The 24089-nt window shown below is 38.6% G+C and overlaps 3 protein-coding genes across 4 annotated transcripts; 2 read left to right on the top strand and 1 right to left on the bottom strand.

Annotated features, from left to right (window-relative positions):
- The first annotated feature begins 5894 nt into the window (after positions 1-5894).
- On the top strand, positions 5895-23201 carry LOC146468590 (uncharacterized). 2 transcript variants are annotated; one of them, XM_085124314.1, is made up of 2 exons: positions 5895-6077; positions 21056-22146. In XM_085124314.1, exon 2 carries the CDS (start codon positions 21191-21193, stop codon positions 21917-21919), a length of 729 nt encoding a protein of 242 aa, XP_084980440.1. In that variant the 5' UTR covers positions 5895-6077; positions 21056-21190; the 3' UTR covers positions 21920-22146. The 2 variants fall into 2 exon arrangements, with proteins under 2 accessions (XP_084980440.1, XP_084980441.1); XM_085124315.1 differs by lacking the exon at positions 5895-6077 and adding an exon at positions 19165-20121 and having other exon boundaries at positions 21056-23201.
- Positions 8192-10269, top strand: LOC146468592 (uncharacterized). The gene has a single exon (XM_085124319.1). The coding sequence runs from the start codon at positions 8559-8561 to the stop codon at positions 9228-9230; it is 672 nt and encodes a 223-aa protein (XP_084980445.1). The 5' UTR covers positions 8192-8558; the 3' UTR covers positions 9231-10269.
- LOC146468591 (dynein light chain Tctex-type protein 2B-like) lies at positions 14931-19061 on the bottom strand. Its single transcript, XM_085124412.1, has one exon. The coding sequence runs from the start codon at positions 17232-17234 to the stop codon at positions 16590-16592; it is 645 nt and encodes a 214-aa protein (XP_084980538.1). The 5' UTR covers positions 17235-19061; the 3' UTR covers positions 14931-16589.
- Positions 23202-24089: the final 888 nt, after the last annotated feature.

Genomic DNA, 24089 nt, shown 5'->3' with positions numbered 1-24089 from the left:
CTGGGCATGCGCACTGACTAGTGTAGGAGGTACGTCACGTGACCTAAAGGAAGGAGGAGAAACGAGAATTGTGGGAAAACATGACAGACAACCAAACTGTAAAAGGATCCTGTGGCATCCCCGAATAGTTAAAACAGAGACTTCTTGGCAAATTTCCGAATGAGTATTTGGGTTTAAGTGCTGTCATGCCAAGGCACACAGCTGGAACCGCTGGCTGCCACGGGGACACAATAGTGTCAGCTCACATGAAAGGGTATATCAAACGGTGGGAAATTAACAAAATAGCAGCTTGCGTCTGGAGAATATTTTGGGCGTGTTCATTGGAAATACTGTTCCACAAAACGCAATATCCCGAAATAGATATATTGATCCCGTTGCTAAGCGCTGAAAAATATTCAGACCGCAAGAATAAAAACATCTATTTCCGATACGTTTTAAAAGAGGAATACGTGTCAGATTTCGAGGAAATGTGATTTGAGAATATCCGAACTATGTTTCGAAAAAATAAAATTAAAATAACGCACTACTAATTTTATGTCGCGTTTATAAACTTACGATTTTCAAAGCTAGACGGATATATGTCTTGTTTTTAGATACATATATAATACAATCGACTCCCGTTTTCACCGCAAACTCTCGTGGGAAACTAAACTTCATTCTAGAAAGAGGAAGTTCGAGATACATTATCAAATGACGGTAAACAGAACTGGTAGAGAAAAGAAGTTCCTCTTTAAGATTAGCGGTGTTCCAGACAGCGGCAGCCTACTTTACAAACCCCCTGCCAAAGTTATCATCTTTTTATCGGCCATGCCAGAAGCCTCTGGAATCGTCCACGGCACAAAGCTTTCTGCCTGTTAACGTAGCAGAATTCGCCTTCGTCGTCGCCTGTGTTTCTCGCTCGAGCGCCAAAATGGCCAATATGTAAACAAGCACGCAGAAAGCTGGGATTCAAAAATACTCGCCAAAATTTTTGTTTCTGAGAAATGAACATTTAACTTTCATAGGAAATATTGAAAGTATAGCCGCACATTTGTCTGGTTCGCATAAAATATACAAATTGTCAAAGTACTCTCGTAATTCTCTCGCGTCCTTTCGATAGCCCTCGAAACGTTTTCCATTTTAAAGGTGGCGGAAAGATTTTAGTTAGTTCCAGAGGTGGGAAAAGAAAAGGTGGTAGCCTTACAAGAACTGTTGCGGGTGGTATCAACTCATTGTTATTGTCTACCCTTTAATGGAAGTGAATTTTCCTCTTTTTGCCTTCTCTTCCCCGTCCACATGATTCTGTTTGTGGGCGTTCTTAATTTCGTTGCTCCTCCTTAATTTGAACGCCTGAAACCGGAGCTTGAGAAAGTTATTTGCCAACGTCTTTCCCTAACAAAACCTATCAGTCACCGATATTTACGGCTTTTCAGAATGGCAGATCATTTTTAGTGAGAGTAGGTCTATGCAAATATTGTTTAGAGAATTATTTGCCAACGTCTTCCCGTAAGAAAACCTATCAATCACCGACGTTTACCGCCTTTTCAAAATGGCAGATCATTTTTAGTGAGAGCAGCCCATACAAATATTGTTTTAGAAATATATTTGCCAACGTCTTCCCGTAACAAAACGGTTACCACCTTTTCAAAAAGGCAGATCATTTTTAGCGAAAACAGCCCATGCAATATTGTTTTAGAAAGTTATTTGCCAACGTGTTCCCGTAACAAAACTTATCAGTCACCGATATTGATGGCCTTTTCAAAATGGCAGATCATTTTTAGCGCGAGCAGGTCCATGCAAATATTGTTTAAAACTTTAAACAAGTCAATACAAGCAAACCTGTCAACTGACCGCATGTTAAATATATTATTTAAGCTTCTGAGTTGTTTCGGTTAAATTAGCTTCCTTTCTGGGCAAATAAACACGAATGTTAATTTATTCATTTTAAACAACACGGAAAATACAGAATTAAAACTTTAAAACTCAACAATGATCAGAAATAATCTCGGTTTTTTAAAAACCTTTCTCGCCTCTGCAAAACACATGAATAATTGACTTCAGCGTAAATTAAAGATATGTGAATAAATTTGAGAACACGAGTTTTAATTAAACAGTTATCGCTTTGTTATATGGACCAAGATGGTTAACAACGGTGTAACAAATCTTTCTAGTTAACTTATATTTAACAGTTTGTGATAAATAGACCTAAAACTTTCTTTAAACACTTTCTTTGGAAGTCCAGCGAATTAATAACAAGAGAAATTTCTAAATGTGTCATTAATATTTAATGTTTCCGCAGCGATATAATCGTCTAAGGGAAGTTTAAGACAGACAAAATATTGAAAAAAAAATTAAGTGAATTTCATGCAAATATTAGGGTCTGTAAAATTTACCTTAAGGCCACGAGCGTCATAACTTTGTATGACCTTGTATTGTATATCAACAAGTTCTTCAAAAATTATAAGTTTTGTGTAAATGACAACAAAAGATAAGATGATTGCAAATGTTGATTTAAACAAAAATTTGAGGGCTTTTCATTGATAGGAACCAAATAGTCATTCTTGTCAAGAAACAGAATTTCAGGCGTGGGAGTAGAGCAGGGAATCTCTGCAATAAAGCATAATGCAACAGATTCTGCAGCCGAGTTGAAATAACGCCATATACCACGATCCGCGGGCAGCATCATGGCCGTATCATCAAATATCGCTCGTTCTCGAAAGAGATTCGATTTTTATTGCTTTATAATTTTACAGAACATATAGGGCAAGTTGCGCTAAAAATATCATCAATGATTTTACAAGAGAGATATAAACGGATCTGAAAATTTCTGACCGGACCCGGGAGAGAGGAAGGGCTGTGATTGGGCCTTAACCACGCATCCGGTAGGCTATAACTCATGCGTATAATTAACAATTATTCCACGTGCGTGCGTTGGATATGAGATGATTGATAACCAACGAGGTTGGTTATGATCATCATACATCCACAAGCGCGAGTGGAATAATAACTTTATTACACAACCAAGAAATATTCCTAGGTCTTGCTGATTTGATTTTGCAAGAATGACCAGGATATGATGTGCTGGTCACCATTTTGGGGGCATGGTATGACTGTTATCGGCATGGCCGCTAAGCCAATCAAATTTCTGGATTTCCATTAGTCAATGACCAATATTTAGTAATGTGATTTATCTATATATTTTTATAACAGGCGTACTTCGCTGTATTAAAAACAGCAGATATCTAAACTTCCTTGAACATAAGTGCATGGAAATGCAATTTTATTTACATTCATTTCGATGAAAATATCTCATAAAAATGACTACGACTTGAGCTTATCTACAGACTCTCGAGTTAAAAAACCTTCATTATAAACAATACAGCTGAAAGGAAGGGACAGCTAGATAGTAGGATTTCATCCGCAGACTTAACAATGAGTACCCCAGGAAAGTACGACTCAGTAGCTTTCATTTGCATGAATGGTCACACTTCATGACTTCACTCACAGACTCAAAAGTTAGAACCACCTTGTACAGCATAATAAACAGCACCACAGGAAAGTACTGCTCTGTAGCTTTCATTTGAATACTCGCACTTTAGGATTTCACCCACAAGACTCAACAATTAGTCAATGCTTGACTCGGGTAAATAAATCATTTAGCATCAGTATTCCCCAGCCACAGAAAGCTCGCAGTTACTGCAAGGTTTGAAGACATCACCCATGGCGCTTTTCAATCAAAGTTACCATAACAAACCCACGTGTTCGACAGTGCAGCTAATTGTACCCTAACATAAATTACCAGCTGCAGTCGCTGAAAGTGAGTCAGTACTATTTTGTACAGCATAATAAAGAGCACCACAGGAAAGTACTGCTCAATAGCTTTCATTTGAATGGTCACACTTTAGGAATTTATCCATAGACTCAAACGTTAGAACCAACTTGTGCAGCATAATAAACGGCACCACGGGAAAGTACTGCTCAGTAGCTTTCATTTGAATGGTTTAATAAACTTTGAAATCCTAAAATTTTCGCACTCTTTAAGCATTAAAATTGCATTTGTGTGTTGAAAAACGATAGCTTTTACTTTTTAATATGCTTCTTTCTGGTCGAAAAATTTGGCGCCGTTTTCATTACTTTTGTAAGCGATCAATCCAATTCATCAGCCCACGCTAAAATTATAAGAGAAGAAGGCTCTTGCGGGGTATTCAATTGCGGTTCAATTGTTTTATAATCAAAACCATTGCGGATTTATTTCCGAAATCATAACCAATGTTTCGTAGATTTAAAAACACAGCATTTCAAAGTAATTTGTTTCTCTTTACGAGATTGTCGCAAGGTAATAAAATAAAATATACAATGCTCCGTAACTAAATATTCTAAATTATTAAACACTGGATCATTGTATAATGGAATTCCAGGGATTTGATTGGCTTAGCGGCCATGGTATATGAGCTATTATACCATGCCCGAGGATAGGGATCATTAAAATGGTCTTCTGGTTGTTCTTGCTTAGCGAAACCAGCCATAACTTACAATATTTCTTGATTGTTTTTAATAAAACAATTATTCCGCTCGCGCTTGTTGGATATGAGATGATTATAGCCAACTCGGCGCTTCGCACCTCGTTGGCTTTCTATCAACTCATATCCAACGCGCGCTCGTGGAATAATTGTTAAATATGATCTGATGGCGGGAACGACATTATCAAAAGAAAAACAGGTAAAGTTTTTTAGAGACACTTTTTTAATGTGTTGATTTACTTCAGGAAAATGCACACGTATTTTAGAGTTGCCTTTTGATGATGTAAACGTTGTTAACACATGTACAGCGCTTAATTCATCTGTTTTTATAAATTAAGGCAACGGCTAATCATCTAACTTAGGCTGTTATAATTATTGCGAATAAAACAAACATGAGTACTAGCATGGACTGCACATTTTAAAAAGAGAAAAATAATCCTTTTTTACTTTGCAAAAAACGACGACAGTGGCGTTTGAGTACACTCAATTCAGGGTACAGGGTTTTTTGCAGTTTAATGTGTGTACTGAAAAATATTCACCAATATGCCCTGAAATTTCTTTTGTACAACAATTACCCCTTTAGGACGCACAACCAAACTTAAACAAATGGCAGAAACATCACCACACATTTGAAGTCGCCGACACCGCTCTGTTATGTCTTTATAGTCACCACCGTATGTTAAAAAATTTAAATACAATGTCTTTACTAGTCTTACAGTCCTAACATATCTCCAAGGAGACCTCTCAGTATAAGCCCTGGGGGTTTCTTGAGGTCTCCTCGCCACTTCTATTATTCACTGTAATTTTTTTACGAATGTATGTCGTGGTGAATAAAATAAAAATAAATAAATAAATGCACACTAACAGGTATGAACTTGTAAAAGGTAACTGAATTTAGTCAGCTCAGTTACAGCCGTAGTGGATCCGCGCGATTCAAACGACCCCTCTGTGGACTGCGCACTTGTCATGTTGTGATATACCTGGTGGGCAACTCATTGCACACCTGAAAAAAAAAAATTAACAGCGGCATCAATGAAGAATGAGCGCACGAGAGTTGAAGAGAATTCATTTCTAACTTGTGTCTTATGCCTTCTCATTGAAATTAGCAGTGGAACAACGGAGAGAGTTTATAACAAGAGTTTAAATTCAATCCATTTAGAGCTGGAGGTGGCGCTCAAACATGCTAAAGAGGACGGAGTCAAATCTTGTTCACTCTAATGAAATTTGTGAGTAGAATCCGTCAAAGGGTTTGACAGTGTATGAGAGGTGATGACAGTGGGTGCGCATTAAAAGAGTAAAGATTGAATTTGCTTCTGTTTGTTATTACATTTTCGAGTACATTATTTAGTAAAACTCTTTGAGTGGTCACTGTCGTGAGCCTTTGAGCACCCTTGACGTTGGGCGCACAACTACACGAGGCCGAGAGTACGGCGGTCTCTCTTCAATGCTAATGAAAACTACGAGGTCATCAAAACTGCTTGAGGCACTCGGGAGAGTTAAGCGTATTCAACTGGCGATTAAACAAGACGCGGAGTTCGGTCACTCGTCGTATCTCCATTGTCATAGGCCTTTGCAATTGTCAGTGTTCAGAGAGCGAATCTCGTATGTGTTTCACTGTTTGTCTATCGCGTGTGATATTTCCCTCGTTGTTCCAATTAGAACCTGACTAGGTTAAATTTAAACCAAGACCAATATGACTGATAAAACACTTACTGAATAATTCGTTGGCATGGAGCTCGGTAGGCGAGACACTTCCGTTCTTTAGTGAAAGGCTGTCCTGTCACTTGGTCATTATAAGCCCCCGTTTTCCATTCTTTCTACTGAACACATTTTCGCTTTGCTTTAGGGCTGGAAGCAAATAGGTGGCATTCATTAAAACGATCTGATTCTAGATTTGATATCAGTTTTATTTAGCGAACGTTTTTACCCGCTTAACTTTATCGGATAACTCACAATCCCTTAAAAAAAATTAAGGATAAAGAGCCGGAATTTTCACAATCGTAAAGTTGGGTCAATATTCAAACACAGGAATACAGCTTTTTGTCAGCTGGCTTATCATTCTAGCTCCTTTACTATATTGAATACCAAAAACGAAATTTAAAAGAAAATGGTATTATCTGTCAGCTGGTGAAGAAACAATGAGCAAGGAATATAAATGGCAGTAATTGTTATCTGTAGGAAAAACAATTTTCTCACTCTTAGTTCGTGTCGGCAGATTGTTCCTTTCTTTGAAAGAATAATTTAATTCTTGGCTTTGCCAAGGAGGTAATTAAATTTGACAGACAAGATGTGTATAAGGTAACTAAAGCCTTTCTAAAACTAAAACTATATTTGAAAGAGGTCTGACATTAAAACGAGCGTTCTTGGTTTGATCTGCAACTTCTTTGAATTTTCAAACAAAAACATTATTTAATTTCAAGGGGGGATGTCATTAAGTGTTAAGAGACTGAATGAGACAAGGTTTTTATTAATAATATATCAGCAAACTTCAACCGCAAACACTAAATAGAAAGCAATTCGTAAATAGAGCTGAGACATGAAGAGCATTAGGGAGTCAGAATTAACATCATTTAAATATTTAATAATGGCATGCCCTACGGCTGACGAAGATGAAAAGTGAAAAAAGAGAAATGAAAAAGCAGGACGAAATAGTTTTGGCATCGTTTCATCCGGAGTTTTTCGTCTTGGTTGTTCAGGGCTTTGATTTCTCGATTGCGTTGGCCGTTTGGACGAGGAAACAAAGGTGTAACACGGGTCTCAACAATGCCGCATTCAATTCAAAGAGCAAAATTTATTCGTAAAGTAGCTCTTTGTCAGCCAGTTGTATTAGCATATTGAACACCTGCTCGCTGAATGTTTATTTCTCATATTGGCCACGCTAAATAAGGGGCGATAAATCCTCGCTGCCTTCGCATGTTCCCTAAACTGATCACCGTGAAGTATTAAACACAGCGACAAAAGAGCAAAGCATTTCGAGAAGATAACTACTTAGTGTATTTTTGAAGTAGGACGACAGGCGCCATGCGGTAAACTATCTTGATTTAGAAATTCAGTTTGCCAAGCTCGCCATCGTCTGCAAATAAATGCCAAGCTAATATCTGTGAAATTTAAAACGCGTATCAAAGTGGACATAAGCTGGGGTGTTTACTAAAACCGCGGTTGTTTCATTAGCGCTTGCCAGCCTTTTTTGGTAATGATGTGTAACCTAAATGTGTCTTAACCGCAGCTTTAGAAATGCTCAGTAGACAACTTTACAAATTAACAAAGAAATTAAAACCACAACACTTCTTGGACGACACCGTTCATAGCGTTTTGAAGAGAAATTAAATGACGTCTTTGCGTAAACTGAAATCGCTAATGAAGACGTCGCTGATAATTTTAAGACTATTTTTAACAACCGTGTTTTCCTGCCGTTCTCCACGTGCGTTCGTTGTTTTGTCTCGTGAAATTAATGCATAATAACACTTTAGATCGTTCTTAGAAACAATTACACATGAAATCAGACTGCTTCTTGACAGGGCGAGCTCAGTGACCAATCACGTTGAAGTAAAATGACCCCGATCTTTAAAAAAAAAATGCTGACTTTTTAAAACACGCCGCGATTCACTCAAACCGCGTCCAAAGCCATTACGTGATTGGTTAAGGCTAATGATCGTTTTCAATGGAAACAATGAGACCACATGTGCACCGCTTCTCCTTAAAGCCATTTTCAATGCGCCTTTCAAATGCATTCACAACAGCGATGATAAAGTGACAAAAACAGCATTTCAAAAGCTCTCTGGCAGCTGGTGTTGAAGTGGATCGGTGTATAATTGTAGCTCCATGCACACATTAAGTTCGAACGTTCACGTTCTTTAGGTGGTGCCGAGCTTTTGTCAGTGTCAAAACCTGATACACCTCATTCACAAAGTTAATCAGCACGATCGAAACAAGTGCAAGAAATATATAGTTTCGCTCTTGGATCTTTGGTCGCGCAGGAAGATCGCAGAGGCTAAATTCGTTAATACAGTCCCTAATCTGCACGCGATAAATTGCTGACTGCACCACGAGCTCGGAACAATGGGAGACGAAATGTTGAGCGTATTCTATAGCGGAGACATCTTCCCAAGCCACGGCAAGATAAGTGCCCGGGAAGTAGCGAGCCTCAAGGCTAGTTTCGATGAAAAGAGCGAATTTCGTCTCTTTAGGGACTATTTTGGCCTGATAAGGCTTGTACAGAATGCGGCGGATTTGGACAGCCAGGAGCCGGGTTTTGACAGCTTGTACGATTTCACCTACACCAAGAGATCTCGAGTAGACAGCGTGGGATCTGATCATTCCCTAACGAGTTCAAGCTCCGGTGGAAACCCTGATATAGAATTGTGCATTGAAACGTCCAAAGCGCCTGGTCCCTCGCTGGCGCCCGGTGCGCCTACGCGTGTTTCGAAGCGGAACGTTGAAAACAACAGCGAGGTAGCCAATCGTAACCGAAAGAACCGAGAAAGCAAGAAAAACAGAAACGCGAACGTTTGCGTTTTTTGCAGGAATAACGGCGAGAGTAAGAAGGTCTATTCAAGCCATGTTTTGAAAGATGCTGAAGGAAACACAACGTGCCCGATTCTGCGCGCGTATACCTGCCCTCTTTGCAAAGCTTCAGGGAATGAATCGCACACTATCAAGTACTGCCCGAAGAACAAGGGTACTTCAAAACAGCAACAGCAAAGTGCAACGGCAGCAGTAAGCCAAGTTTGAACTTAGAACGTTGTGAGATCACCAACGCACGCGGGTTTTTCAAAGACTGAATTCGCCCGTCGACTAAGCACCGACGCGAACTGTACCTTCCGCCAAGAATATATCGCACAGGTTCGAAAAGGCTAAAGCCCTTAAAATCAAGCCTCTAAACTATATGGTAAATTAATCTAGATATATAAATTATACAAGGACATATTAAACCCATATTTAGATAGATTGTTAGGGTTTTTATAACGATACACATTGTAGTATTTTGCGCTCGATTTCTTCACAAAAGTACCGTAGATTTTTAGATCTTTGTAAACTTACAGAACATTTATAACATATGACTAAAATGCCGAGATAATTGTTTTCTGATTCAGCGACTTATGTGTTCACTACTTTGTCTGATTTATGCATTCAAAAATTTGTGCATCAGTGAATGTTTAAGGTATGACGAAATTTTAAAAGAATTTGAAATACCACTTATTATTGTATCCCAAAATTTGCCTGTGTGTTCGGCACGTCAAAATTTGAACTCATATAAAATTAATTTGTGTACAGAACTAAGAAAAATACTCTAACTTCTAGTGTTGAAAATTGTTTGATCCTAAGGATAATTTTTATCAACATTGAGATTTCAGTTTCCAGCCGGAATAATTAAAGGATTTCTAACTGAAGAGCTTTCTCGATAGAAATTTATTTCATTGTGTTTCAGTTTAAAGTTGATATCACCGAGCAGGGTTGTATTCGGTCGTGCGGTAAATAAATTGAAGTTATAAACCTGAAATAAGCAAATGACAAAAATATCACCCGTGTAAAAACTGACCATGCAGAATTGAGGTGAATTGTATTGTTTCTGCTTTGGAGCCAGTTTGCGGGCCTATGCAGAGTCCGAAATATTTCCCAAAGTAATATTTGAATTTTAATTGAGAGTAAAATCTTCGCCAGCATTTGAAGGGCGATTTTAAGAAGCTGGAATTGACAAAGTTTGTGTACTAATGATATTAGAAAATACACATCCATTATATTCAAGCAATAAAATTGAATTGTTTTCGAATAGACGTGTTGTTGACCGAAGGAGTGCAAATTCATTTTTAAATGAATGCTACTTTAACGTTTCTAGAAGTTTCTTTTAGAAAGGAACCTTTTTATAATCTGCCTTACCGTTATAGCAAATGTGCTATTAAAATATCAAGCGACAGTTTATGTATACAGTCAAAAATTATTGTTATCGATGCTTACGAGCAAAAGGTGTGACCAGCGATTTTTTTCAGTTCTCCTGGAGAATCTCGTATCAAAAGGACCCTGAATATTGCGAAAATTTCGAATCGTCAGTTTAATTAAACAAAACAAAACGAGATAAAATTATATTATTCTATTTTATTGTACGCTGGTATTCTAAAGCAAGGCGCTGAGTTTCGAAACGATCTTAGAATTAGCAGCGTGCATCGAAACTGAAATTGACGATGAATTGATGAGGCAGGTTATCCATTTCTTTTCAAAAGGCCAACCTCCGTGTTTTAAACGCCGCCGTGTTTTAAAACGCCGTCGTTTTTCGATGAGATCCTCAAGTATGACTTCTCAAATGCAAGCTGCTGAGCAATGGTTTCTAACATTGCTCATGTTTTTTTGGAAAATTACATCCTTCAAAATGAGGTTTAGAATTTTTTTTACACTGAGTTTGGAATTAACGCTTCGCGTGATATGAAAAGGACAAGGCGTTTTTTTCGTGTCAGTTTCGCTCGTGTTGTTCGAAATAAGGGCGCAAATGACTTAAAGCTTGCTACTGAGTTCATCTCTTTCGAGACCTTCATTTGCCATGCCGGCAAGCTGGCACTTTGGAAATCGAAACAAAAAGACACGAGACTTCTGAACAACACAATAAAAACCGTCACGTAAATGTGAGCTTTATTACGGCTTTGTGACGTGCACTTATTGTCAAAATAATTTCCAAAGAAGACACGAACGTAGTACTAGTTCTTTGAATTTCAAGAAAGATTTGTTTTGCAGTTTAGAAAGCGACTCAGAGGAACTTTTCTTAGCGTGTGACCATTAATCCGCTCTTATTGTTATCGACATTGCCCTTAGCTTAGCACAAGGTGCCGTTTCTTTATTAAAATTAAATGAACTCAGCTTGGCGCTTTTTAAACGCACGAAATGCACACTTGACAGGAGTTGGCAACGACGAAAATCCGCGAGAAGATATGTCAAGCCCGCGCTGCCTTTAGCCAAGACGTTTTATGCTCAGAATAAATTCTAGCCTTACTTAAAAACCGACAAATTTTTTAAAAGAAAAATTGAACACAATTTCATTACAGTGCAACACCCGCGAAAGACACTGTTTAAATTTCTGAGTGAATAATTTTCAATTTTTTGCAACATTTCAGCGCGCCCAAAATAAAATTATGAAACAACTTCATTTTTTCTTTCATTTTCACGAAGATTGAAGAAAATTTATGCAAACCCAAAGCTATACTCTTATTTTTACTGTTTACATTTAGTAATTTTTCTGCTAGATATTCAGCTCTTATTGGAGTTGAAAAATATCTTTTTGGCTCATGAAATTTCAAGGGATGCTTTATATTTGCATAAGCAAGGCTCTAATGTGCGCGCAAACATGGAAGATTAGTATAAAACAAACCGACTTAAACGCATGCAGAGATATTGTTCCAAAGTGTTTAGGAAAACAGCGGTGGTGCCATTTTTTGAGGCGATCGACCGCGATAAGCTGCTAATGTTCACTGGCTGCTTTGTTTGCGATCGGAATTGCGGCAACAAAACATAGGAAGGAAGCGAGAATAAACTGGAGCTGTAATTTATGGATTTCACGTTTAAAAAGTGAAACGAGAAATGCTTGTCAATTCTGCACATTTTGTTTCGCGCGATGAAGGAAGCTTAAACGTGAAGACGCGGAATATTATAGCGAAAATTAGATCGATTCAAAGTTTTGATTTCCGTGGATAACAAAAAAAATAGTAAAAGATAGACTGGTGTGGTTAATTACAAGGTAAATAGCGCAGTACTTTTTTTTTTGGACTGTTCATTTTCCGAGTCCGTGGATAAAACATTTTAAACATGAGCCACCTTCAATATTTGGTTATTTAACAGTAATTTTCTACTTGAATCTTTGGTTTTTCGACTTTCTAGTGAAACAGATTATATATGGAACTGGCTATTTTACGATATCTTTCTCGAATGTGTGTTCGTATCCGGGGTGAGTTAAAAAAAAAGGATCGAACCTTGGCTTTGTTGTCAGAACTTTGACAGTTGTTAGTTAAACTAACCGAAACAATCGAAAAACAGTGTACATAATTCATTGCCTTTTAATTTTTTTCTCAGGAAAGTTTAAAGAGAGGCCTTGATGCTCTTATCTCATCATGTAGACCAAATTCAGTTGCTGTTCGTTGCAGATAAAATCTTGCGGTCAAAATACAATTTCCTCGCCCTCTCGGGCTGTTTCTAATTTTGACAGTACAAACTATTCAATTGTTGTTATACGGTACTTTTTATCGATTCTAATCCATTCGCATCAAATTTATCAACTTGTGTTAAGCGAAATCGAAAAGTTCATCGATAAAAATCTTCAACCGTCTTCCCGCCTAAAACACTGTTGAGTATTTAGAGACATGCACCAAAGAGGGGCAAGAAACACAGCGAAAAAATACAAAGGGGAATCTTGTTGTTATTTATGTTTCTTTAGCTAGGTGATAACAGGAAACATAAGCTCTACTTGCCGGAGGAAATAAATTTACCTTTGTTTCCAACTGGAAACACCGAACAAAGAGCAAGAAAGAGAAATGAATTAAAGATTGGCGCAATAAGTCAACAGGTAAAAATTTTGACTACAAATAACACAGACGTTTCCTGGACTGTTATTGATGTAATTCTATTTTGCATGCTTTTTCTACTTCAAAAATCCGGCTAGTTTGGCGAGTCTTGTCTCGTAAAGCTGGCTGTAAACTTTAATGAAAAGAAAAAAAACTGATAATGAAATGCACAAAAGCAGATGTTTTGATTGTGAAATGGTTTATAATAAATCGCGACAAAACATAGAATTAAAATTCACCTTTTGTGAATACCTGTCATACAAAAAAAAAATGTACATATATATACAGTATTATAAAATTAACTTGTACAAAATTTGTTCCTAAATATAATTTAAAAAATGAAGTCTCAACAACAACGGTGAATATTTCTCAGCCTGTTTGTTGGGTCCTAGTGTTTTCCGTAAACACAAAATAGGTTCAGAGGTTTAGACCAACATTTCGAGTTATTAACTCACCATGCGGTCCTGATAAGTTGTCTAAGTTGCTATTTATCTCCCTTAGATGAGTTAATGGTGTCAACAAATTGCCGACCATGCTTTTTGATGCTTTTTGTGCCGTCATAAAATAGATAAATTACAAAACAAAATGTTCTCGCACGGATTAAATTACCCTGTGTAAGTTATCTTTCGAAACCCCGTCGGGCCTGCGATATTTTTTTCGTGAAATTTTTGGCAAGATTTCCGCGCGCACAGCCCTATACATTAATGATGTATACATTTTGGGATTCAAGCTCTATTCACGCTCGTCGTTTTTGGAAGAGGGTTAGTATGACAGTGTCACATGTATAATTAATGTTGGGGCTGTGTGGACTGAATGCGCGTACTGAAATCGTTTAAAATGCTTACAAAGATCTGAGGGCTGTTAAGATATGAGTGAAAACAAACAAACAAACAGTGGAAAATTCCGTGTGTGAGATATGAAGCCTAAAGCCAATGGAAGAGAAACGGAAAATTTCAATTACAGAAAATTAAAATGCATAAGGCAATACTATAGCGGGCAATCTGAAAGAAAATCGAAGAAGAAAAAACGCAGGCCAATTAGCTTTACAGGTGAAAATAAACTTTCCCAAGCTGCACGTAGCAATAAAAATCGTGCTTTTTGCTTGGGCTTAGCTTTCAATTTAAAACACAGAGTTAAATTAATTTTGACGCATTCAAAAACAAACAAACAAACAAACAAACAAACAAACAAAACAAAAAAAGCAAGAAATACAAAAATTGCTTTATTTCGTTAGCTCTAAAGTTTTAATTTTATCGGCTTTTTCTCGCTCTTTCTGAGAAATAAGCCAATCCGGAAGCGAACGTGACCGTGTAACACTAGATTGCGACCACGCGGGAGGTATTTCGAAAAATTGCCTTTCTAAATTGATTTTATATTATTCAACCGGCTCCTTTGGTTTCGGAGTACAAAGTAATGAATCTCTGATGCCTTCAGGCTATCTGTATTATTCTGGAAAGATTTGCAATTATCTGCAAACCTGAACGACAGCCTCTTGGCAGAAAGCTATCAAACAAGGGAAATTCTCTGGTTTTATTGAGTTTGTGGTGGCAATATAAATCAGCGCGATGAAAGTAAAAACGACGAGACTCTCTAAATGGGCAAAAGCAGGAGTGATTAAATTCGATATATTTGACACGAGGCAACAAATCAGTCCGGAGGAGATTTGCTTCACTATTTCCACTATATAAACCAGTCTGACCAATCAAAAGAGACGCACGCAACACAATGAACCAATAAGACGCCGAGGGAAATACATGTAACCACCGCCAAAGAAAGCGCGCGAAAACGCGTGGGAGCAAGTCGCGATTGGTTTTGTTGTTACTTCTCATTGGTTAAGAAAATGGCGCCAGTTTTGCTAACCAATCACAGAGCGAAGTAAAGTAAAACCAAAGCAATTTTGACACTTCAAACCGCTGTAATACGGACACTACAATAACACTGAGCTCTTTAATGAGTATGTACAGTTCTTTTTACGGATACCTACAATTAAAGACAGTTCACTTGGTCCATTGACCAAAACGTATCTTAGGTCGGTGCCTCATTTTGCTACTGCGCATACGTTCTGCGCATTTCAGGATGGCCCGAGAACGCCTATGGGCGGCGACTACTAATACAGGGATATTTTGCGCGCTTTATAACTATGCAGAAAAGGCACAATTTAGCATTGGTTTTTGGTACTTCAAGTAAAATTGGGGGTAACCATGCATTTTTTACAGATAATTTAGATTCAATTTGCATGAAAAAAACGTCATACATTCCTTTGTATTTGACAACTTTTTACAATTATTGTCGCTTAATTATTTCTAAAAAGTGTACGGCTATCCCCAATTTTCTTTTTGTTTTCCAGTAGCCCATGCTAAGATATGTTTTTCAATTGAATGGTCACACTTTACGATTTCATCAACATATTCAAAGATTAGAAACACATTACACAACTCAAGGTCAACCAAGGCTTGTTGGACAGTGTGAACCACCGCTGACTGCATTTAAAAGGTAACAAAGGTTGAAAACTAGCAATAATCAAAGATTAGGGAGTTCGTTCGATGATCTCGATCCAAGGCTCTCTCTCCTTTGCCAAGTTGGTGATGACGTCTCCGCCCCTGCAAAATCTGTGGGGGATGCCAGATACGCTTCGTAAGATCCATTCATTTGTTGATTGTCCCATACAATCTCGACTCCAAACGCAATTCGGAGTGCATTCTTTCTACGTCGAACGCACTTTTAAAACAATTAGAAAGACGAATCCGAGGTTTCTATCGGCTGACAGCGAGGGGTGAAGCCCCTATCCAACTAATCAAAATTGATAAAAAGCGAGAACGCGCCGTGTAATCGTTTTAGTATAACCCCAGTGACCGATCTGTTCAACAAAGATATTCCGTAAAATTGGTTTTTTTCAAGCTACAATTGACTTCTAAACCTTGAAACAATGTCCGATGAAAGCACTTCCCTCCCTCTCCCCATCCAAATAATGTTGTAAAATAGGAAAACACAAGCCACGCACGCGCTGATTTACTCAACTGTGTCGCAACAACTTTTGAGAGTCGTTGTAGCTAGTTGGTTTGTGAGTTCTGTGATTTTCCTTGCGTGCACCCCGAGGGTAGTCTATCGAAAATTATCTAAAACTGGATAAAGCAATTCTACGGATTTGATTGGCTTAGCAGCCATGATATATGAGCCATTATACCATGGCCGAGAAACAGCGATCGTTGAAATGTCTTCTGGTTGTTCTTGCAAAGCGAAATCAGGTGAGCAAGAGCTAGCAATATTTCTTGGTTGTTTTCAATAAAGCAATTATTACACTCACGCTTGTTGTCCTTGTTGGATATGAGATAATTATAGCCAACTTGGCGCTACGAGCCAAGTTGGCTTTCTATCATCTCATATCCAACGCGCGCTCGTGGAATAATTGTTAATTAGACTGCTCTTGTGTAGCCAATCAGATGCGAGTTCACCTAACAGTCGGTCATAGGGGTTATACTAATATATAAATTAGAACACCGCTCAGTCGTGTTTTTGTTGCCAAGCGTTATCACTGTGTACTTAGTAATCTCTACTCCTTATACACCGCAAAAAGCAGCGCAACAGCGAAAATATCCCCCTTTTTGTAACTAGTCGAAGCAAAGTTGTCCACATTTTGATCCCATAGACACTGACTAGCCACTCGCATTCCCTGGCCGCTCACAGATCCAATATGCACAAGACAGACCAGCTTACAGCGCTCGTAATTTAACCACTTCACTCTTTGCTTGATATCTTCGCACACCTGCGTGGTGAGCGCGCGGCATTTAACAGCATCGTAGTGACTGAGTCCATCTAAACTCTCCTCAAAAGCTTGGTCCATAATTTGCTTGACAACAAACGGGCGGAATCTTCGCTCGGGTTGCGGCTGCATTCGGTACGTCGGTAAAACTTCTGCTTGGTTTCCACGAAGTTTTGATGGGTCTCCAGTGTAACCGTCTGATCTCGGAGATACGCTGCTCGATACTTTACGGTTTGACGAGTACAGAAACGGACTTGTAGTTTGGGACGGTTTCCTTCGCTCGGCCCTGTCAGGAGAGAAATTATGAACGCTTGAATGTTGTGAGGTGTTAGTTGACGTTCTTTGTCGCTGCTCTGTTTCAGCCTGTACAGAGGAGACGGAAAGCGAGGGAGGACGATGGTCTACGGTGCTGAAGCGATGGGTTTGTGTATCCATGATTGTTTGATACTAACAATGAAACTATCGTATCTTGGAGTTCGCTGTAAAAAAAGGCCGATGATTAGGTCCTCAGTGACTATGTAATCAAGCAAACTGCTCTTCGATGCAGTATCAACTGAAAAATATCAGTCAATGTGTTTATAGTTTTCGTTCGCTCACAGTTCTTGCTTCGTCACTGTGTAGCGTTAACTTTCAGCTGACTTTCAGCGAAGGGCAATCTCGAGTAATACTTTTTCATTAACCGATGATCTTTACATCTGCCTGTAAATCTTTGATAACATAATCTGTTTGATCGCTTTACATGGTACGGTTGCCAGGCAATCCTTAATGAAGAATCATCTTGTCAAAACGAATGTTTACTTAACTTAGGCAAACGATCGATCGAATATTTCGTGTGGTGTGCTTAGTATACATATAATATGCAGATGTTCTGACTTGACAGCCCAAATTTTATGTCCACAATTATGTATAATTTCGCTATCATACCTGATACGAACCTTGCTTATTGGTTCTTATGCTTCTCTCCTGCAAGCTTCATGGTGTTTCGTTTTGTTTAAAATTTCTAAAATTAACTTGATCTGTAAATGAAAGGGAGGAATAAAATATTTTCAAATCAGCTTGAATTTTGTTTAACTAGCCTGACTTAGCAGAACAAAAGGACGACTAAGAGCCCATCAATCAAGAACAAGGTAACAACAATAGGGTCAATTCAAAAGGCCTTATGTGAATGCTTCAATTAAATGGAAAATGCGAATCGTTTTTCTTTTCATCCGCTCAAAGCCAATATTGAAAAAAACAGAAAGAGGATTAAAAGGGAGTGGCTATTAATTTAGCAAAAAAAAAAAAAAAATTCACGTTTAATTGTTTTCTGTAGCATAAGTAATGACGGATTGTTGGCCTACGAGCAGTCAGGTTTTACGGTAGGAGAAACAATTGCACTCAGCGTTACAAATTCGTCGCTGTCTCCCAGGAAAGAACCATCAACAGATTTCGTTGACGCTAGCTTGAAGTATACAGTTCATAAAATGTCGAAAATAATTACATAACTGATGTTTTGCATTTCCTCGTTTCATGTTACAATAACTTTTAATTTTTTTTTACCCCACTCAGGCTTTTTTAGGATATCAACGTTCGTTTTCAGTGAGATAGTTAGCCATAAAAACTTCTAATTACTCCAGAAATACCTTAATTCTATATATTGTATCCCTTAAGGGATTCAGTAAATGGCGCCTTATCTAAAGGAAGTGTGACAATACGTATTACAAACGATAAAACAGGTCGCAATCGTCGCCTTTTTAGCGTTATGTCGGGAGGTGAAAATAATATTTTAATTGTAAACTTAGTTCAATTCCCTAGTTTGGTTTTTATGCTCACTTCGAGTGAGTAACTACGAGTATTCTCGAGGGAAACACACAAGTGAGAAGCAAAATCGCCTCCAGCGAGGAAACGCGCGCGACGCGTGAGCGGCGAAGAGAACATAAATTTAATTTCGTGTTTGTTCATGTAGGAAGCGTTTTTCTTGCCTTATCCAAGAATTTTGCAAAGGCAAACTTTCTTAAACCGTTTGTACTGATAAAGGTATTCAAGGCGATGGAAACTGGAAGTCCCACTGTTTTTATTTCGCGTTTGACCTGCGCGAAACTCGCACTCAATTCTCCGCTCACTGTTGTCAATAGGTTGGTTACCAAGACACCATACCAAACCGCTGCCCTAGGAGCCTGAACACTCTGAAAACCTGGAAACTCATAATAAAAAATAGGCCCGCAAGGCGTCCGCACGAGAATCGAAATCGGTGAAATTGGTAGTGACCAATTATAGTGGATGAGGCTAATTATAGTGTTCATCTGTTCATCCAGCCTAAGCTTTCAGCTGTCTAACAGAATAGAATAGAATGGTGCTTTGTTTAAACACGGTAAAATCCATCAGAAGTATAAAAATTAGAAATAACCTAACTATTCTAAACAAAATTCAAAACCTAACTACAACTAATCTAACTAAAACCTGTTTTTCATGAATGCCGTGTATAATGAACATTAACTAATCTTTTAAATTGACTTAGAGATTTAGCTTCTCTCACATCACAGGGCAGGCTGTTCCAGAGAACTGCTCCGCTATACCTAAAGTTGTTTTTCATGAAATTAGTTCGCGGAAACGGGGCAAATAGTTTGTTAACAGAGTCTCTCAGGGAGTAACACGTTTCATTTCGTTTAACAAATTTAGAGGATAAATATACAGGAACAAGACCATTTAAAGACAGACTGTTTAAAGCCAAGATAAATGTATCAAACTTAAATTACTTTTTCTGAACTTTTGCATGTACCACTTGAACAAACAAAATTGAGCAATTTGTAGCTGGATCTTGGTGTCTAAGAAAGACGTGGATCAAACTTAGGATTGTGACCAGTGCTGATGCTTGGGATGGGACTCAAGTCACTTCGCACCATAACAAAGCGGGGAACAGGATGTGCACTCTGAATAGAAAGGTGTGGTTAGAATGAAACTCGAGTCACTTTGCACCATAGAAAAACGGAGTAAGTTGACATAAGGATTCTGACGAATGCAGGATGGTTAGGATGGGACTCGAAACACTTCGCACCGTAGCGAAGCAGGCAATCAGACAAGGTTTTGACTGTCGTAGAGGGGGATCGAATCACTTTGCACTATAACAAAGTGGAGATCGGTATATGGATTCTGACTAGCGTGAGATTGTGCGATGGGTCTCGAGTCACTTCGCATCACACCAAGCGGTTCTGCCTGGCCCGGGATAGTAGGACTCGATCGAGTCACCTCGCACTATAACAAAGTAGGATCTGAATGTGGATTCTGACTGGCGTGAGATGGCAGAACAGGACGAAAAACAACGACGAGAAGTGGAATTGAACAGGTGTGCGCATTTATAACAAATAAATTAGCACGCAAATTGCTCATTTGATTGGAGTTTCTCGATACTCTAGATCAGCTGCCGGCTTCGCCCTGCTCTCAGGCTATAAACAAGCACCAATCGCAAACCGGTGCGTTGGCGTCTCTACATTCAAGATATTTTTAGCCATGCACTTGCGTAACCTTCGTTGGCTAAGAATACCATTCAATACTTTATTGTTTATCGAGTTTCTTTACGTTAATTTTGCTCATTTTAATCTCGTTTCCAAGGTCACTGAAATATCCAGTCATTAATTTGGAATCAGTTATTGTTAGGTGACAATAACTGATAACCTGCAGATGGGAATTAAAACCCAAAGGAATCTGCATTCTTAAGTACTTTCTTTTATTAAAAACTATTAAGTGGAAACGTGCGGGACTAGTGAGTCATTTCAAGAGCAGCTATTCATTGTCGTCAGTTCACGCAAGGGGTTTAAGCGTCAAATTCCAATTTTTCAGTTTGGTGCGAGACCGGAACTACGCCAATCACAGTCCTAGTGTTCGTCAATTTACGACTAATCATCAAACGATTGCAGGTATCTAGCGTCCAACATGACATAAAGTACTGCAAAAATGTAACCGCTCACTTTTCGTAAGACAAGATGTTCATTTTCGTCACTGAATAGGGAATTAATAACAACGTGTACCGATACTTCGAAATGAACAATGATAGTCTGATTCTTACGAACAGCGCAAATACAAGTGCAAATGTATCACATTTGAAACACAGACGAAAAACAAACACAAGAATGAGCTTTTTTTTTTTGGTATTTTCTTTTGCTCGATTTCAGTTTGTACGAACTCTGTTTATTCGTAATCTTTGTACGTGTGGCGTCCCACTATATAAAACTAACTTTAAGTGTTTAATTTCCGTTTTGCGCTTGTTTACTCCCCAACAGATTGACTTCTCCTAAGAGAGTTAAAGAAGATACTCGTTAACGTCAAGGACAAGAAGAGGAAAGAGTTGATAAGACGCACGTGTCCTCTCTGCAGTGAATGAACTAACATGTAACGTAGGCACTCGCGATATTCTCATGGAGCACTCGACCTTGAATCCTCCAGCTTTGACGCCGTTACACACATCGCACGAATCAGAGCCTTCTCTGACTTTGAGAGGTCTTACTAACGCTAAACTATGGGCACGCCGGCGTCGACGATCGCTCTTCGTCCCTCAACGATGCGAAAGTGACATTGGAAATGCGTTTCTGACGCACGCAGACTTTCCCAAAGCCAGAGCAAACTCACTGACTTCGTTGAATCGCGACAAAAAAGAAGAATTCGAAAAACAAGCGGCGTACAAAATCATCGAACAAGTGATTAACATGGAGTTATCTTTTAAGTCTTATGACGCTAGAGAGTGCGCAGCCTCGTCGCAGAAGATTGCCAAGCTGATAAAGGATAAAATTTGCAACACGTTCGATCTGTCAGGCTGTAAAGTCATCTGCTCGTGTTATGTCACAAAGAGAGCCAAGCCTTCGCTAGCGATCGATAGCGGCTGCGCCTGGGATGAACTGAAAAGTACCGTGGACAAGGACGCTTTTGTGGATTACGTTTACAAGAATCAAAACATTGTAGCAGTCGCCTCTGTGTTTGTGGTTCATTGCGGAAGATCAGCCTCAGCGAAAACAGGAATAGATATGTTCCAGGTGCCAAGTACATCGATCCCTAAAGCAAGAAGCGCGACATTTTCTGAGTCAGGAAGAATGAGGAAGGATGGCAGCGTTTTTTTGCCTCTGCCCCAGAGAAACGAGTGGATGAGTTGAGTATAACATAGTTGGAAAACTAGAAAAAAACATCTAACTTTATTTTGCACAGTACCGACAACTAAAAAAACTTAGCTAAACATTATATCGTATATCATATATAGCGTTCATTAGTTTGATTGGTCACACTCAAGAATGGTGTCCACAGGTTTAAAGGCTACAATTTAATTCTCTAAAACATCTTTTGACGTAAGGAGTCTCGTAAAGTTTAAGGGGTTAGTTTCTAAAGAAACTGTGGTGTTGCATCGGTGGGAAGTAGAAACAAATGTTTGGATTTATCAACAGAGTTGATAACTCAGAGATTCGAGTGCTGACGTTTCGAGCGTTAGCTCCTTGTCAGAGCTACTCGAAACGTCAGCCCTGGAATCTCTTTATGGTGGTCAATTTACCCGTAAAGTTTAGTTTGTGACTGAAAAATTCCACTGAAGTGTACGCTTCTAAATGAAAATGTTTGAGCAGTAATGTTAAGTGGTGCTGTTTATTTTAAGTATTTTACAAAAAGCATTTTAGTTTCAGTATTGAATATTGCGGAAACAGTTTGATTTTGAGGTTTCTTTGATGTTCAATGAGATTGAAAATGTACTAACTGGGGCAAAAGGTTGTTTACTAGAATACAGAGTCGTGTACGTGAGTTGCTTACAATTAAAAGTCTTTTGTTCTCTTAAAGAAGAAAAGAGGTTTTGTTTGAGCGAGCCAAGTAAGACTCAATTAGCTATCCCAATGGGACATGGAAGAGTAACTCATGCAGGGTGAGTTAAACAATTAACTACACGTGACTGCTCTATGTATAGATGAGTTTAGTTTAAACGATGAAGAAATTCTTCGTCAAAAGTTCACTTATGTTTTCGCTTAGCCTACGTAATATTCGTTTACTTTCCAAGCGAGCAAGAGAAACGAACGAAAGCTTCCGGAAAGAAGCTCCTTTTCGACTTCAAAGAGCTTCCGTGCTCTCGCAAAGGAAACGACTTCTACGCAAACAATGTTCTGCCTTATTAAAATGTCATTACAAACAGGTGGATTCAAAAGTAGATCTCGCGTTGTTGGTTTAGTTAATAAGAGCGAAATGATCTCTAACTAATGAGACCAGCTTCTCGGGAATTTATGGGAGTAACTCAAAGGCATGTTTAATGTATAATATTGTAAAATAGCGCAAGTGCAACAGGCTTAAAATTTGAGCTCAGCTACCCGTAATTAACTAATGCATGTACAATTACAAGAACACGCCAATGCACGTATTAAGAAAAATAGTTGCAGGTACAGTTTCAATAAAGACAAATGATTAATAAACCAATGATTTATTTGTGTTTCCTTGAACTTTGGAGCTTTAGCTGGTTATTAATGTGTGGGGCTGGCTGGAACCGGTTTGCGCGCATGAAAATCTTAGAAAGAAGCTAGCAGTGCAGAGAAAAAACAACAGACCATTTTTTGCTCCCAAGGTCTATTCTCGATCCTCAACAGAGCACTTCATTGTATTGGGTTAAAGAAAGCTGATGCACGGGCCCAGAAATGCACCTAAAGCTCTGAATTTGGGTACTTACATAACTGACAGACCGTTTAGCTATTTTCATGTCTTCATGTTTAACAGAAGTATTTTTGCTTTAGTAAGACTTTAAAAAGTTTAAGACTTAAGAATTAAGGTTAGGGGACACCTTGTGATGTCTATCATACAGTTCATGCATCTCATTAGCGTGCATTTCTGGGCATATCTCACGGGCTCAAGATCTTTCTCCCAGCCCTGAACAAATTATGTGCTAACAACTCTCAGTCTCCTAGCATTTTGCGTTGATCACGTATATGAAATCAGTTTAGTTTTGTCTCTGCGCAAATATTCATCCTATCCCAGTATACTGGTTAAACGGCGCCTTTGGGAGGCTAATCAGATTGCGGCGAGTTTTTCAACGCTGGAGCTTCGTTTTAGTACCGAGAATTGTTAATAAACTACAGCTGTTTTGCGCGTATACACACATGGAGTTAAGGGCCGGCTTAAAGCCTTGGTCAAACGGTGCATGATAGTCGATGGTAGTTAATGATATGTAAAACTCGTTCACTCGTTTGACCACTCCAACTTTCATTCACTATCGTCAACTATCATTCACTTTGAGCGTGTTCAACTGAATTCTTCATGATAGTTGATGATAGTTTTTCCCGTTTGACCACGCTGCATGATAGT

Source organism: Pavona decussata, unplaced genomic scaffold (genome assembly GCF_977016875.1).
Source record: "Pavona decussata unplaced genomic scaffold, jaPavDecu1.1 SCAFFOLD_130, whole genome shotgun sequence".
In the NCBI taxonomy this organism is placed as follows: Eukaryota; Metazoa; Cnidaria; class Anthozoa; order Scleractinia; family Agariciidae; genus Pavona; species Pavona decussata.
Note: the sequence above shows the minus strand (reverse complement) of the source record. Positions and strands in the feature narration are given on the sequence as shown.

Bases quoted from the DNA above. Each gene is read 5' to 3' on its own strand.
- LOC146468590 (XM_085124315.1), top strand. From the start codon at position 21,191: ATGGAGCACTCGACCTTGAATCCTCCAGCTTTGACGCCGTTACACACA.
- LOC146468592 (XM_085124319.1), top strand. From the start codon at position 8,559: ATGGGAGACGAAATGTTGAGCGTATTCTATAGCGGAGACATCTTCCCA.
- LOC146468591 (XM_085124412.1), bottom strand. From the start codon at position 17,234: ATGGATACACAAACCCATCGCTTCAGCACCGTAGACCATCGTCCTCCC.